Here is a 16,453-nt window from a genome sequence, read left to right as displayed (position 1 = left end):
TGTTTAGCCTGCCTCTAGACTGTCAGGTGTGTTTAGCCTGCCTCTAGACAGACAGGTGTGTTTGGCCTGGCTCTAGACTGTCAGGTGTGTTTAGCCTGCCTCTAGACAGACAGGTGTGTTTGGCCTGGCTCTAGACAAACAGGTGTGTTTAGCCTGCCTCTAGACTGTCAGGTGTGTTTGGCCTGTCTCTAGACAGACAGGTGTGTTTGGCCTGCCTCTAGACAGACAGGTGTGTTTAGCCTGCCTCTAGACAGACAGGTACGTTTAGCCTGCCTCTAGACAGACAGGTGTGTTTAGCCTGCCTCTAGACAGACAGGTACGTTTAGCCTGCCTCTAGACAGACAGGTGTGTTTAGCCTGCCTCTAGACAGACAGGTGTGTTTAGCCTGCCTCTAGACAGACAGGTGTGTTTAGCCTGCCTCTAGACAGACAGGTACGTTTAGCCTGCCTCTAGACAGACAGGTGTGTTTGGCCTGGCTCTAGACAGACAGGTGTGTTTAGCCTGCCTCTAGACTGTCAGGTGTGTTTGGCCTGTCTCTAGACAGACAGGTGTGTTTGGCCTGTCTCTAGACAGACAGGTGTGTTTGGCCTGCCTCTACACAGACTGGTGTGTTTGGCCAGCCTCTAGACAGACAGGTGTGTTTAGCCTGCCTCTAGACAGACAGGTGTAAGGACAGCAGGTAGGCTAGCTAACACACTGATACTTTAAAAATATATATATTTTATGTAACCTTTATTTAAACTAGGCAAGTCAGTTAAGACCAAATTTGTATTTACAATGACGGCCTACACCGGCCAAGCCCGGACAACACTGGGCCAATTGTGCACCGCCCTATGGTTCCTCCCAATCACGGCCGGTTGTAATACAGCCTGGAATGGAACCAGGGTCTGTAGTGACGCCTCTAGCAGGGAGATGCAGCACCTCAGACCACTGCACAACTCCGGAGGCATTCAGGGAAAGATATGGCTTCAACAGTAACTGATACACAGTAACAGGATCTTGTCTTGTGAGAACAACACGTCTCTGTGTCACATACAAATAAAGTTCCATTGAATCTGAACAATGGGATTATGAGCCAGCTTGCTGAATCATTCAATAATTAGCAGGTATGATAAAATAGGTCCACTGTGGAAGCTTCCACATCACTAGATTCCAGTAGGCTAAAGTGGTCCACTCTAAACGTATCAACAGAATATAATTGAATTAAATAGAACAGCTCCTATCCCAGTAGGCTATAGTGGTCCCTTCTAAAAGTATAAACAGAACGGAATAGAACAGAATAGAATAGAAGCTGCCATCCCACTAGGCTGTAGTGTTCCATTCTAAATGTATCAACAGAACAGAATAGAAGCTTCCATCCCACTAGGCTGTAGTGTTCCATTCTAAATGTATCAACAGAACAGAATAGAAGCTGCCATCCCACTAGGCTGTAGTGTTCCATTCTAAATGTATCAACAGAACAGAATAGAAGCTTCCATCCCACTAGGCTGTGGTGTTCCATTCTAAATGTATCAACGGAACAGAATAGAAGCTTCCATCCCACTAGGCTGTAGTGTTCCATTCTAAACCTTTTATCTAAAGACTTAGGAGAGGTGAAATACATCTCAACGCAGCTCTATAGGGACTGGATGCAGTGGGTGGGCTATTTCAGAGTAAAGTACGACTCCATTGAGAATTAAATCAATTCCATTCCACAGTGCCTTGTTGTGCGTCTCTCTCTCTCTCTCTGTGAAGAGTTAACCAATCCACTCTTCTTTTCAAGGATAGGGGGCGACATTAATAAAGCCATAGTGGGGTGGGGGCACCTGTCCCAGTGCTGTCCTGCTGCATCTCTATAAATAGACACATGCAGCAAAATGGACTGGTGGAGCTACTCTGACTGGAAAAAGTCAAGGGGTCTGAATACTTGCCGAATGCACGGTAGTTTCAGCAAAGAGGAAGAGGTGAAGCGAGAGGTCTCACTCTCGCCAAAATCTGTCCAGTGTAAAACCAGTACGTTTCTATGGGAATAATAAGCAGACCTAAGCTTTTCACCTGCCTTCCTGCCTTTGGAATGCAGATCTTTAGGGTGAAGAGATGAATATCTCATCATTATATACAGATCTCTGGTTTCAGCCTCTAGTGAATTGGAAAGGAATGTTGTTGGGCGGCACAGTGCACTGTTAGGATGCTGGATTACACTAAAAGTAAATTGATGTTTCGCCAAAATTATCTAAATCATTCCTGCCAACAACAAAAAATGTATTGTAAATACTTCACGAGAGAGCATGACTTAATGAGGATCATTAGCTTCTTTAACAAACAAACAAACAAAATTGCTGTGGATTGTTTCAAATCAAAGTGTGTTTGGGAAGCCGGCAATTTGGGCAGTGAGCGTGGGAACACGTCTAGCAGATTGAGTTGCGGCTGTCGGAGAAAAGCGTCAAAAATATGTGTGAAGATAAATGTGTTTTAAGAATATTTTAAAATGTAGCTTCAAGAACGGGGGTATGGTGTGTCTCCAGAATGCATAAATATGTAGGAAAGTGCCCATTTTGTCAACATCTTTTTTCCGTTTAACTTTTAACTCCCCACTTACACCACTTGTTTTTTCATCGCCTCACACAAGTCAACAAAGTCTGTTTTTTTGTTTGTTGTAAAACTCCATTGTGAATGATAATTCCTCAGTATTTATTTATCTTTCCAACAGTCTTCTATGGGAATTATAGGTATACTGCTTCATTGGCCTGTAGGCTATCTCTGAGTTCTATGGAATTATAGGTCTACTGCTTCATTGGCCTATAGGCTATCTCTGAATTCTATGGGAATTATAGGTCTACTGCTTCATTGGCCTATAGGCTATCTCTGAGTTCTATGGGAATTATAGGTCTACTGCTTCATTGGCCTATAGGCTATCTCTGATTTCTATGGGAATTATAGGTCTCCTGCTTCATTGGCCTGTAGGCTATCTCTGAGTTCTATGGAATTATAGGTCTACTGCTTCATTGGCCTATAGGCTATCTCTCAATTCTATGGGAATTATAAGTCTCCTGCCTCATTGGCCTATAGGCTATCTCTGAGTTCTATGGGAATTATAGGTCTCCTGCCTCATTGGCCTATAGGCTATCTCTGAGTTCTATGGGAATTATAGGTCTCCTGCTTCATTGGCCTATAGTCTATCTCTGAGTTCTATGGGAATTATAGGTCTCCTGCTTCATTGGCCTATAGTCTATCTCTGAGTTCTATGGGAATTATAGGTCTACTGCTTCATTGGCCTATAGTCTATCTCTGAGTTCTATGCTCTCGTGTCTTTAGCCGCCAATGGATCACAGAGTATCAATCTGTCTGTATGACAGAGGCTACTACTCTCACCGTAGTTCATTTTAAATTGTAACATTTTTATAATTTTACTTCAGATTCTAAGTATTAACCACACGACAATGATTTTGAGAAACCCAAAAACGTAATGATTGAAATGGAACTGTTCCACGAAGATGTACATATAAAAATAATCTTAACTGGCACAAGGATAGGTAGAAATGGTAGGATAAACTGTAAGCTTCCCTAAACAAACAACAAAAGGTGAACGCGCAAGTGTGTGCACATATAGGAGTTCCAGTGAAACAACAGGGCCCATCCAACTGATCTGTTCCGGCGCCGAGTCTGGCCTACTCAAATACCTGGCTCAAACAGAGGGATGATATGTTAGCTAGCTGGCTAACCCCCCATGATGGGTATTGGGAACAGTATCATGTAGTAGACCAAACCTATCCATGTTACATCGAACTGGGTGAATGGAATGTGAATAGCAGTCATCCAATATGCTGTAATAGAAACAAGGCCATGCTCATTAAAAAATGATTGTCCTCCCTCATCTTAAACAGCACCAACCGCCACTAGTGATGTACCATGACCTGACCAGTCGCAGCTGAATGTACTATTAATGTAGCCTACTTGTTATTTGAAATGACAAGGAGGAAGAACGTTTTGGGCTGGTAGGACATAGACTATGGATGGTCGATGATATCACAGCTTACTTTACTGTGCATGATGATTTCTGAATCCTGCCCCTCTCCTTTAACCTTCTGTACATATTTGTCCTTGTTATAAACCAACCAACGGCCCCTCCGATCACGTTCAAGTCCCCTTCACATTCTAATGACGATTTAACGGTCATAAAGATTTAACGTACAAACTACAAAATGTATTTTGTGGACACAGATTAACTAGTCTAAATGTTTATCTGGATGTTTAATTTTAAAGTAGTAGTGTTTATATTAACAACAGAAACCATCAAATATATGGTTTATTGACCGTTTATAACAAATGGCTCGCATGGGAGATATTATTCCGTTCTAATTTCATTACATTTAAAGCCTTTATTCTGTCATTCTATTCACTGCATTGACTGGGTATGAACATAAATCATTAAATAAAAGATATAAGAGGGGGTTCTATTTTCTACTATGCACTGAAAATCATGTGGATAATATAAGTCAATATTCACTGCAATGATTTGACGCACAAAATTACAATCCTGAGCAACGATATGATTTTAAAGCTTAATCATTGTGTCTCCAGTCAAAAACCCGCATGAAGCCATGATGTCCCGGTATTTCTATCAATCCGCAGGCAGGCAGGCGTGCACTTCACATTCTTACCGTTCTGTGAGGAGACCAACTGAAGCATCAGCACTCCAATGAACGCCGAGACCGACATAATTTCTGCTCTTCTTTTTCCAGCTAGCATCGACTCGGGTGGACGATTGTAGATGCCGGTAGCGGGGAAATTGGGTGTGGTGGGGTGGTCTGAATGATTGTGTGAGTGGACCGGGTTACCGGGTAGATACGGAGCTGATGGAAGAGCGGCCCCGTCTAATTCTCCAATCAGGTCACGCAAAAACAGCGGCGCGCTCGCTCACCAGAAGGGTGCTGACGCCACCTGTGCAGTGCCTGGTGCGCAGTGATAAAATGGTCAGTGTCTAACCTTAACCCCTGCTCTTACCCTAGCCTTAACAATAACCCTTACCATTTTACATTTCACCTGCAATAGGGGGGTAGAGAGATCCCAGGTGGAACAATTTAATCATGGTTTGTGCTTAAGCAACTACATTTCTCACCCACCATGGCAAATCCGGCGAGATCACATATTGTAGGCTGCCCACATACAATTCATACATAAATATTAGCCGTCTACAAGGTGCCAAATTACCTGCCGTAGGAAGGAAGGAAGGATGGAGAGAAGGCAAGAAGGATAGAGAAGGTGAGGAAGGAAAGAAGGAAGGAAGGAAGGCAGGCAGGCAGGCAGGCAGGCAGGAAGGAAGGAAAAAAAGGAAGGAAAAAAGGAAGGAAGGAAGGAAGGAAGGAAGGAAAACTCATGAATATCCATGAGTCTTGACATAGAACCCGTCGGGTGATTGGTTGAGCCTTCTTGAGTGCATGAAGTCACTCTGAGCCCTTACCAAAACATACAACATGGCGGACAATTTCTCTCGCCTTGGATCTGAAACCAGTAGTAACCACCAACTTCAATCAGTTATTATTAGTAACAATTGAAATACGAATCTGACAATCCCGCCGAGGAGGGCATGCTACGGTGTTTGATTCATATCAGGCATTTTCTTATGAAACTCGACTAGCTCGACATGCCAGGGGACATACTGTAGGCTTCCGGAGCCAGCGGGTTAGCTAGTTATTATTCCACCATGGGCAACAACAACTAGTTACCAGTTCGTTTTCAGCTAAATATGTTCCAACTCATAGTTAGTTTATCCAGTGACCACCGCATTTAGAAGAATAGCAACTGACGCAACTCTAGCAAGCTGGCTGGCTAGCATGCTAACTCACACTGGCCATGCAGTAGTCAATACTGTTTGTGGAAAGGTGAAGGGGAAAAAAATTTGTTTGCCCCCTTTTTTGAATGATCGGACAGTGAAACTAAAATAGATTGTTAGCTAGCTGGTGATGGTTTCATTTATTTCCCAATTAATTTGGTGATCAAGCTGAAGCTGTGTTTCACAGCTCGGTCGGTGCTAAACTGCTCATGTTTTCCCGGCAGGTTTGCCAGTTCAAAAATGTCTAGACTAACCACTCAAAACCCACCCACAAGGCCTGAAAACTGTCCCAATATGGGGGGGTTTCACAGCAAGAGGGAGTTGCCACATTTATCCAATAAACCCCATTTTCATATCATTACCGAGATAATTAAGAAGGAATATATACGTAACTAACGACGTAATGATCAAAATTCGTTTTTCCTTCAAAATAATAATTATTGCGAGCTAGCGTGACTTAATAAACTAATTTGAATAAACTACACTCGCCAGGTAATTTTCCATTAATGGATGTTGATTTAACTCGTTTGACTGCTATGATTAAACAATGAGCCCGAGGAGGTGTGGTAAATGGCCAATATACCTTGGCAAAGGGCTGTTCTTAGAGTGCCTGGACACAGCCCTTTTGTATATTGGCCATATATCACAAACCCCCGTGGTGACTTATTGCTATTATAAACGGGTTACCAACGTAATTAGAGCAGTAAAAATGTTTTGTCATACCCGTGGTATACGGCTGTTAGCCAATCAGCATTCAGTGCTCGAACCACCCAGTTTATACTTGTAAATAAATCCCTTTTTGGCGTGTGCATAACTAAATGCGACTGGAGAATTTGAGTGATGAAAGTTGGACAGAGGATTCGAAATCAGCGCAAGAAACACTTGGATGAACTTTTTAAAAATAAGGCAATTGTGCCTTATTATGTTCCATATGTTAAGACTACAACCCGTTATAAATTGCCTATTTGAACGATTGACTTGTCAAGATGACCCCACCACAGTCTGAAACGGACACACAGACACCTGGCTAAGCCCTGACCTCAAGTTTGCAGTCAGGCTTTACTGGGACTTTTAATCCAATTTCACTGTCAACTCAGCCGTCCAACAGCATTAGTACATGGTGGCATTCATTCTGAAAATGATTGATCTTATCTTGTGTCTGAACGACCAAAACATTTCTCTCTCCTAGGCTAAATGATAAACACTAGGCCTACTGTAAACCCTTCATGTTAACTTTACATGACACCTTCCATTGCTTTTTGACCATCCCTGAAAGAATTAGGCCTACATTTAATTGCAAGATCATACAAAGGTAAAGTTGAAAGGCAATGACAGAAAACTTTCAACACAAATGTGGTTCATATGTATACAGTACAAGCATGAATCGATTCATTGCTACCCCATATTTCAGGTAAACCAGCAAAAAGAAAGAACCAATTTGTGGTCTGAATGTTGTCCGAGCGTTCCTAGAACAGTGCAGTTCTGCTGCCACCTAATGTACAGATACTGTAGATCAGTGGTGGGGGAAAAAAAGTCTCAAGTATTAAACTTGAGTAAAAATTTAAAAGCCAGGAGCACACTCCAACACTCAGACATTCATTTACAAACAAAGCATTTGTGTTTAGTGAGTCCGCCAGATAAGAGGGACTAGGGATGACCAGAGATGCTCTCTTGACAAAGTGCGTGACCATTGGACCATTTTCCTGTCAAATTGTAACGAGTACTTTTGGGTGTCAGGGAAAATGTATGGAGTAAAATATACGTTCCTTTCTTTGGGAATGTAGTGAATTAAAAGTAAAAGTTGTAAATAGTAAAGTAGAGATACCCAAAAAAACTACTTAAATAGTACTTTAAAGTATTTTTACTTAAATACTTTACACCGCTGCTGTAGATGACCCCGACAAAGATTTTAATTTTATTTAACTAGGCAAGTCAGTTAACAAATTCTTATTTACAATAACGGCCTACCGGGGAACAGTGTGTTAACTGCCTTGTTCAGGGGCAGAACAACATAATTTAAACCTTGTCAGCTCAGGGATTCAATCCAGCAACCTTTTGCTTACTGGCCCAACGCTCTAACCACTACGCTACCTGCCGCCCTGCTGACAGTGTATGATAAATTATACTTCTGAACAAAATAGACTCTCCAATCAATGATACAAATCATGGATGCTATATTAGACAATCAGTGATAAACACAACACAACGAAGAGTAGAAAGAGTAGCTGCTGCCTTGGTATGTTATGGTCTGCCTTGGCAGCAGCTAATGGGGATCCATAATATATACAATACTACTGTATATACTTGTCCAGATATAGTTTTTTTTATGGATCTAATAAAAACTTATTTTAATGTTATGGTAATTACTAATGTATACACATTGTATTAAATATCTAACATTTCGATATGGCTGTGGTCTACTATAGAGTTTCCTTTAAATGACATTTGTCTTCTTTTTTTAAATTTAAAGGATCTTTTCAGATAGCGTTCCTTGAATAACGTTTTAGATCAATAAGATACACATCATATCTTATGGGACTTTACTGTTGCGAGTAAAAGTACACACCCTTTGCACAGTCCTTAAAATTACATCTCAAATACTTTAGTTTCTTCCCCCTACCGATCTACACAACTCACTACACACAACCCACTACATAACTTACTATACAACCCACTACACACAACTCACTACACAACCCACTACATAACCTACTACACAACCCACGACACAACCTACTACATAACCCACGACACAACCTACTACACAACTCACTACACAACCCACTACATAACCTACTACACAACCCACGACACAACCTACTACACAACCCACGACACAACCTACTATAAAACCCACTACACAACCTACTATAAAACCCACTACACAACCATTTACATTTACATTTAAGTCATTTAGCAGACGCTCTTATCCAGAGCGACTTACTACACAACCTACTATAAAACCCACTACACAACCTACTACATAACCCACTACACAACCCACGACACAACCTACTATAAAACTCACTACACAACCCACTACACACAACCTACTATAAAACCCACTACATAACCTACTACATAAGCCACTACACAGCCCACTACATAACCTACTACATAACCCACTACATAACCTACTACACAACCCACGACACAACCTACTATAAAACCCACTACACAACCCACTACACACAACCCACTACACAACCTACTATAAAACCCACTACATAACCTACTACATAACCCACTACATAACCTACTACACAACCCACTACGTAACCCACTACATAACCTACTACACAACCCACTACATAACCTACTACACAACCCACTACATAACCTACTATAAAACCCACTACATAACCTACTATAAAACCCACTCCATAACCTACTACATAACCTACTACATAATGTACTATACTACACACAACCCACTACATAACCTATTACACGACCCACTACACAACCTACTACAAAACCCACTACATAACTTACTATACAACCCACTACACAACCTACTATAAAACCCACTACATAACCTACTATAAAACCCACTACACAACCTACTATACAACCCACTACACAACCTACTACATAACTTACTATACAACCCACTACATAACCCACTACACAGCCCACTACATAACCTACTACACAACCCACTACATAACCTACTATAAAACCCACTACACAACCTACTATACAACCCACTACACAACCTACTACATAACTTACTATACAACCCACTACACAGCCCACTACATAACCTACTACATAACCTACTACATAACCCACTACATAACCTACTACATAACCTACTACATAACCTACTACATAACCCACTACACAACCTACTACATAACTTACTATACAACCCACTACACAGCCCACTACATAACCTACTATAAAACCCACTACATAACCTACTACACAACCCACGACACAACCTACTATAAACCCAACTACACAACCCACTACATAACCTACTATAAAACCCACTACATAACCTACTACATAAGCCACTACACAGCCCACTACATAACCTACTACATAACCTACTACACAACCCACGACACAACCTACTACACAACCTACTATAAAACCCACTACATAACCTACTGCACAACCCACTACACAACCCACTACATAACTTACTATACAACCCACTACACAACCTACTACACAACCTACTATACAACCCACTACACAACCTACTATAAAACCCACTACACAACCTACTATAAAACCCACTACATAACCTACTGCACAACCCACTACACAACCCACTATAAAACCCACTACATAACCTACTACACAACCCACTACGTAACCCACTACATAACCTACTACATAACCCACTACATAACCTACTGTACAACCCACTACATAACCTAATATAAAACCCACTACATAACCTACTACATAACCCACTACATAACCTACTACACAACCTACTACATAACCCACTGTACAACCCACTATATAACCTAATATAAAACCCACTACATAACCTATTGTACAACCCACTACACACAACTCACTACACAGTGTTTTTGGCATTAGAATTTTTGTTATTGTACCACTTACAAACACAACTCTAACTCAGAGATAGGTATTCAGAAGACTTAGAGGAAACTCTGCCATTTTACCTGGGCTTTGCTCCTTTCATATTTATTTTGATCCTGACACACTCCCAAGTCCCTGCCGGTGACAAGCATACCCATAACATGATGCAGCCACCACAATATTGCAAGATAACATGATGCTGCCACCAAAGTACTTGAACATATAGAGGATTTCACTTTCTATTCTGTTTTATTGGATTTGACCCAACCCTGTAGTTTGAATCTTTTTTTAGTACTATTTAAAAATAAAAATACATATTTTTAATTTACCGTGTTACTTAACTGCGTTTTTGCAAAGGTTTGAATATTGCTGTTCGTCAATGACTCCCAACCAAATTTACTGAGCTTGAGCTGAGCAATTTTGACAAACACAATGGATGAATGTGGCCAAGAGTTGTGCAAAGTTGGTAGAATCTAATTCACAATGATTCACAGCTGTAATGGCTGCCAAAGGTGCTTTTGTTTTTAATTTTTAATTAACTTGGAAAATGATTTCAAATTTTTCCTTCACTTTAGAAATGTGGAATAGGTTGTGCACATCGGTAGGAAAGAAATCTAATTTGATAAAATGTTTAGATTTTCTTTTAAGGCAGCAAAATGTGAAGCCTGTGCAAGGGGTGTGTAGACGTTCACTAAGCACTGTATGAGTCCCTCCACAATATAGATTACATATTTAAATGTCAACCCTCCACATATATAATACCATATGCATAGAACATTCCGGATTCACATCTGCATACAATATACAGGTGTAGGATCTTAAGTTGATCACATTGTTGTTGCAGGACATGTCGTGCTCAGCAGGAAATGCAAACTTGGATTGTATTCAAGGTTTAAAAACGCTTCCACTTAAAAATGTCAGACTTAATTTGCCCTAACTAAAAATGTATCAACCGATGCAAAAATATCCATTAATTATAATCCACACAATAATAAAAATGTCCTATTGCTGCAGGATTAGTTTCCTGCTGTGAGAAACTGGGCAAATTAAGATCCTAAAACTGTAGAGACATCACATTCCCGTGACATAAACTTTCCCTCCACTCTATAGCACCCACCCTCTCTCGGGGTCTGAGGGGAGGGTTCATCTCCCTGGACACCATGTCTGTCAGCCCCACAGGGCCAATGGGTTGTATAAACCCAGACACAGCGGCTACGCCTTCCTTTGATGTCAACCAACGAGACCAGAAATGTGTATTCTGTGCCTCGAGGGCAAAGCCTTCCCACAAAACCAGTGTTAACCATCATGCATCACTGGAGCTCCTGCATGTCTGCATATTCTACCACCGCTCTCCTCTCTCAGACTTCTCAGTCTCTGTTCACACTTTATGTAGTGTCATCTAGTATGGAAAGGAGGCAACAATGGCTCTCCCGACTGAAGAGTGAATTCGGCAACAGCCCCTTGGTCTCCAACGTGGCTTTCGGCTTCATCCTGATGGGCTTGGAGAAGCTGGTTGAGCTGGAGTTCGAGTGTCCGTGCGACCCCAAATGGAACGGGCTGTTTTCTTCCGCCTTCTTCGTCATTCCAGCTATCATGGCCTTCATGCTGATGCTAATCATCCAGGACTGCAGGTACGACCTGAGCGGCTGCCCCAGGACAGTGTCCATCTCCAGCCTGGTTCCGCCCATCGTCTGGCTGATCCTGCTCTTCCTGGATGGACAGTACTTTGCGTGCGCGCTAACAGACTGGAACGGCAGGTTTGTGATTGTTGACAAGGCGGCTCCTCAGAAGTGGTGTGAGCCGCCGCATGACGATGGCACGCTGCAGGATCTCATGGTGCACTCTCAGGAATTATTTGTGGAGTCTCAGGTGAGGAAAACACACTGGGATCAGTTTCCCGGATGAAGATTATGCCTTGTCCTGGACTAAAACACACTATCAATGGAAATGTTTCAATGACAAGGATTTTTAGTCCAGGACTATGCTTAATCTGGGTCTGGTAAACCGGCCCCTGATTTTTAGTCCAGGACTATGCTTAATCTGGGTCTGGTAAACCGGCCCCTGATTTTTAGTCCAGGACTATGCTTAATCTGGGTCTGGTAAACCGGCCCCTGATTTGTATTGTTGGTGTCTGTGCCATTAAGAAAAGTAAAGTATATCATAAACTATTTTAAAAATGTGTTTATGATGAATAGATCTTTTTTTGTTGTTGTAATGTGTGTCTATACTGAACAGGCTTATTCTTCCTTGACCCTTGTACATGTGGGGTGATAGGTAGCATAGAGGTGGGCCAGACAACTGGAGGCTCGCCGGTTCGATTCCCAGGTCCAACGGGAAACATTTCCTACATATTGTTTGCTGACATTGTGCCCATGAGCAATGCACTTAGGCATTGCTCCAGGGTCGAAGCACTGCGGTTGACCCTGTGCTTTCATCCCATCTGTATGTGTGTCTTGGTTTTCCTGGGGGGGTTGACTTGTAAGCAAGAAAACACATTTCTGTTTTCCAAGTAGCACACGGGATACAAACCCAGGTCTCCCACGGGAGCAACCAACGTCTTAGACCAATAGGAAATTAACTGTTGGGCACTGGGCAGACACTGGTTTTGAAGTTCGCAGGCAGAGTTACCTCATCACGTGACCATAAAAAGAACAAAAAAATTAACTAGGGAAGTCAGTAAAGAACAAATTCATATTTACAATGACGGCCTACCCTGGCAACGCTGGGACAATTGTGCACCACCCTATGGGACTCCCAATCACGGCTAGTTGTGATACAGCCTGGATTCAAACCAGGGTGTCTGTAGTGACGCCTCTAGCAGAGATGCAGCGCCTTTAGACCGCTGCACCAGGGTCTGTAGTGACGCCTCTAGCACTGAGATGTAATGCCTTTAGACCGCTGCACCAGGGTCTGTAGTGACGCCTCTGGCACTGAGATGCAGTGCCTTTAGACCGCTGAACCAGGGTCTGTAGTGACGCCTCCTAGCAGAGATGCAGTGCCTTAGCGCTGAACCAGGGTCTTAGTGACCACAGAGATGAACCAGGGTCTGTAGTGACGCCTCTGGCACTGAGATGCAGTGCCTTTAGACCGCTGAACCAGGGTCTGTAGTGACGCCTCCTAGCAGAGATGCAGTGCCTTTAGACCGCTGAACCAGGGTCTGTAGTGACGCCTCCTAGCAGAGATGCAGTGCCTTAGACCGCTGAACCAGGGTCTGTAGTGACGCCTCCTAGCAGAGATGCAGTGCCTTTAGACCGCTGAACCAGGGTCTGTAGTGACGCCTCCTAGCAGAGATGCAGTGCCTTAGACCGCTGAACCAGGGTCTGTAGTGACGCCTCCTAGCAGAGATGCAGCGCCTTTAGACCGCTGAACCAGGGTCTGTAGTGACGCCTCCGAGCAGAGATGCAGCGCCTTTAGACCGCTGAACCAGGGTCTGTAGTGACGCCTCCTAGCAGAGATGCAGTGCCTTAGACCGCTGAACCAGGGTCTGTAGTGACGCCTCCTAGCAGAGATGCAGCGCCTTTAGACCGCTGAACCAGGGTCTGTAGTGACGCCTCCTAGCAGAGATGCAGTGCCTTAGACCGCTGAACCAGGGTTTGTAGTGACGCCTCCTAGCAGAGATGCAGCGCCTTTAGACCGCTGAACCAGGGTCTGTAGTGACGCCTCCTAGCAGAGATGCAGTGCCTTAGACCGCTGAACCAGGGTCTGTAGTGACGCCTCCTAGCAGAGATGCAGCGCCTTTAGACCGCTGAACCAGGGTCTGTAGTGACGCCTCCTAGCAGAGATGCAGTGCCTTTAGACCGCTGAACCAGGGTCTGTCGTGACGCCTCGTAGCAGAGATGCAGTGCCTTAGACTGCTGAACCAGGGTCTGTAGTGACGCCTCCTAGCAGAGATGCAGTGCCTTTAGACCGCTGAACCAGGGTCTGTCGTGACGCCTCGTAGCAGAGATGCAGTGCCTTAGACCGCTACGCCACTCAGGAGGCCCCCTGACCGACTCATGTCCACTACATCCACAAGATGTATTTTCTTCTAATGAAGTCTTCTTCTCCTTCTAGGTTATTGGTATTGCTCTGTTGATATTCATCTGTGTGGGACTCATAGTGTACGTGATCAGAGAGAGCTGCCAGCAGGAAGAGGAACTGCAGGAAGTCAACAACACTTACGAGATGTATGAGATGACATGACTTCGACAACATCGTTAAGCCAAAACCTGTTTTTTGAAGCTAAGGGGAAGAGAATTCATAATGTTTTCTCTACAAATGCCTCAAGACAGCAAGACCTTGTTTCTCCAGCAACTTCTAAAGGGAGGGAACACTGCCGGTACCTCCCTCTCCAACCAAGGTGCATGAACAGAGGTGCAAACTGGAGGACAGAAGGAAATTCGCCAACTCTTGGCGATATAAATGCTTGTTCTTGTTAAAAACCAACATGTTTTGGCCTGTAGCCTTCTTCAGGGTCCAGTGACTTTTACCTTTCCTACAAACTGTACATTAAAAACCAACATGTTTTGGCCTGTAGCCTTCTTCAGGGTCCAGTGACTTTTACCTTTCCTACAAACTGTACATGAATGTTATACGTTTGGAAATGATACTTTTCTGATTAACAGTTTTTTATCGTAGCAGGGGGGGGGGGGGGGGTATTTTTGTAGGTCTATCTGCGCTTTAGAAATGTTCTCTGTAGGTGTCCAAATGTTTTTGTAAATATTAAAATGTGTTAATTAAGGTATGGTCACGTTTGTATGTAAGGTAGTTATAGCGACTAATAAAATCATTTTTTTCCTAATTTTTGGGGCTAGATTTGGTCAGGTTGCGTTGACATCAAATAGCCCAGCTATCATTTACACTCAACAAACAAATAGGAGCTTTTACAAACATCAGTACAAATGATGTGTTTATTCAATTGGGTGACGTCTGTACCTCTCTTTGCCAAACAGCAGATGGACTCACACACGCTATCTGGCACAACTTCTGAGACCCAGCAGGAGCTGTGGACATAAATATCGACTCCCAGTTTTAACCCCAACCCTGGTTACTGGGCTGTCTAATGTGTCACCTCTTGTTTTGAGCTTAGGTTACATTGTGGACATTCTCAGACCAGGACAAGGGTACAAAGTAACAAAGGCCATTTTACTTTTGCGTGAGTTAGTCCCTGTGTTCAATGGATTATGACGATTTAGCAGGTTATCATTGGTCCCAGCACAGAATATCCGGCATGGAACTGACCCGGTGCTGTGGGAGTCAAAGGTCAGGGAGTACCTCGTTACTCAGTTTCTGATTGGCTCAGTCCAGGGACTAATGTCTGGAGTGATAGACACTGCATCCTGCCTTTTGTCGACTGGGGCAGTTTGTTATCAACCTGCCCCAGTAAGGATAGAATTGATAGGGTTCAAATATTAATAGAAACATAAGGAGTAGTAAACGCATCCAACCTGATCCCAGATCTGTGCTTGTCTTTCCAACTATTAAAGACCATATAAATTGTCAAGACAACACAAACAGATCTGGGACCAGGCTACGTACTATTCTAAAAACATAATAACAAAGTAACTTACAAAGGAAGAGGAAGCTTTCCCCCCTCTGGGTAAAAGTGGGCCCATTACTTCTGAATCAGCCATAGGGTTTCAATGATCCTCGCAGCAGAAGATATCCATTTACAGTGACAGAATGTCGGCCAATCATGATTGATTGGCTTCCAGTTGAAGCTCGCATCCGCTACAAGACCATGGTGCTTGCCTACGGAGCTGTGAGGGGAACGGCACCTCAGTACCTCCAGGCTCTGATCAGGCCCTACACCCAAACAAGGGCACTGCGTTCATCCACCTCTGGCCTGCTCGCCTCCCTACCACTGAGGAAGTACAGTTCCCGCGCAGCCCAGTCAAAACTGTTCGCTGCTCTGGCCCCCCAATGGTGGAACAAACTCCCTCACGACGCCAGGACAGCGGAGTCAATCACCACCTTCCGGAGACACCTGAAACCCCACCTCTTTCAGGAATACCTAGGATAGGATAAAGTAATCCTTCTCACCCCCCTTAAAAGATTTAGATGCACTATTGTAAAGTGGCTGTTCCACTGGATGTC

The 16,453-nt window shown here is 43.3% G+C and overlaps 1 protein-coding gene across 2 annotated transcripts in view; it reads right to left on the bottom strand.

Annotated features, from left to right (window-relative positions):
* LOC115126448 (neuroplastin-like) overlaps positions 1-4,884 on the bottom strand; it is a 69,642-nt gene extending 64,758 nt beyond the window's left edge. The window contains exon 1 of one of the 2 annotated variants that reach the window (XM_065002957.1): positions 4,641-4,884. In XM_065002957.1, the coding sequence (XP_064859029.1) occupies positions 4,641-4,728 (88 nt within the window). In that variant the 5' untranslated portion in view covers positions 4,729-4,884. The remainder of the gene's footprint in view (positions 1-4,640) is intronic. The other variant, XM_065002958.1, reaches the window with a different exon arrangement.
* Positions 4,885-16,453: the final 11,569 nt, after the last annotated feature.

Source organism: Oncorhynchus nerka, linkage group LG17 (genome assembly GCF_034236695.1).
Source record: "Oncorhynchus nerka isolate Pitt River linkage group LG17, Oner_Uvic_2.0, whole genome shotgun sequence".
Lineage (NCBI taxonomy): Eukaryota > Metazoa > Chordata > Actinopteri > Salmoniformes > Salmonidae > Oncorhynchus > Oncorhynchus nerka.
The sequence above is the reverse complement of the archived record's forward strand: the minus strand, read 5'-3'. Positions and strand labels throughout refer to the sequence as shown.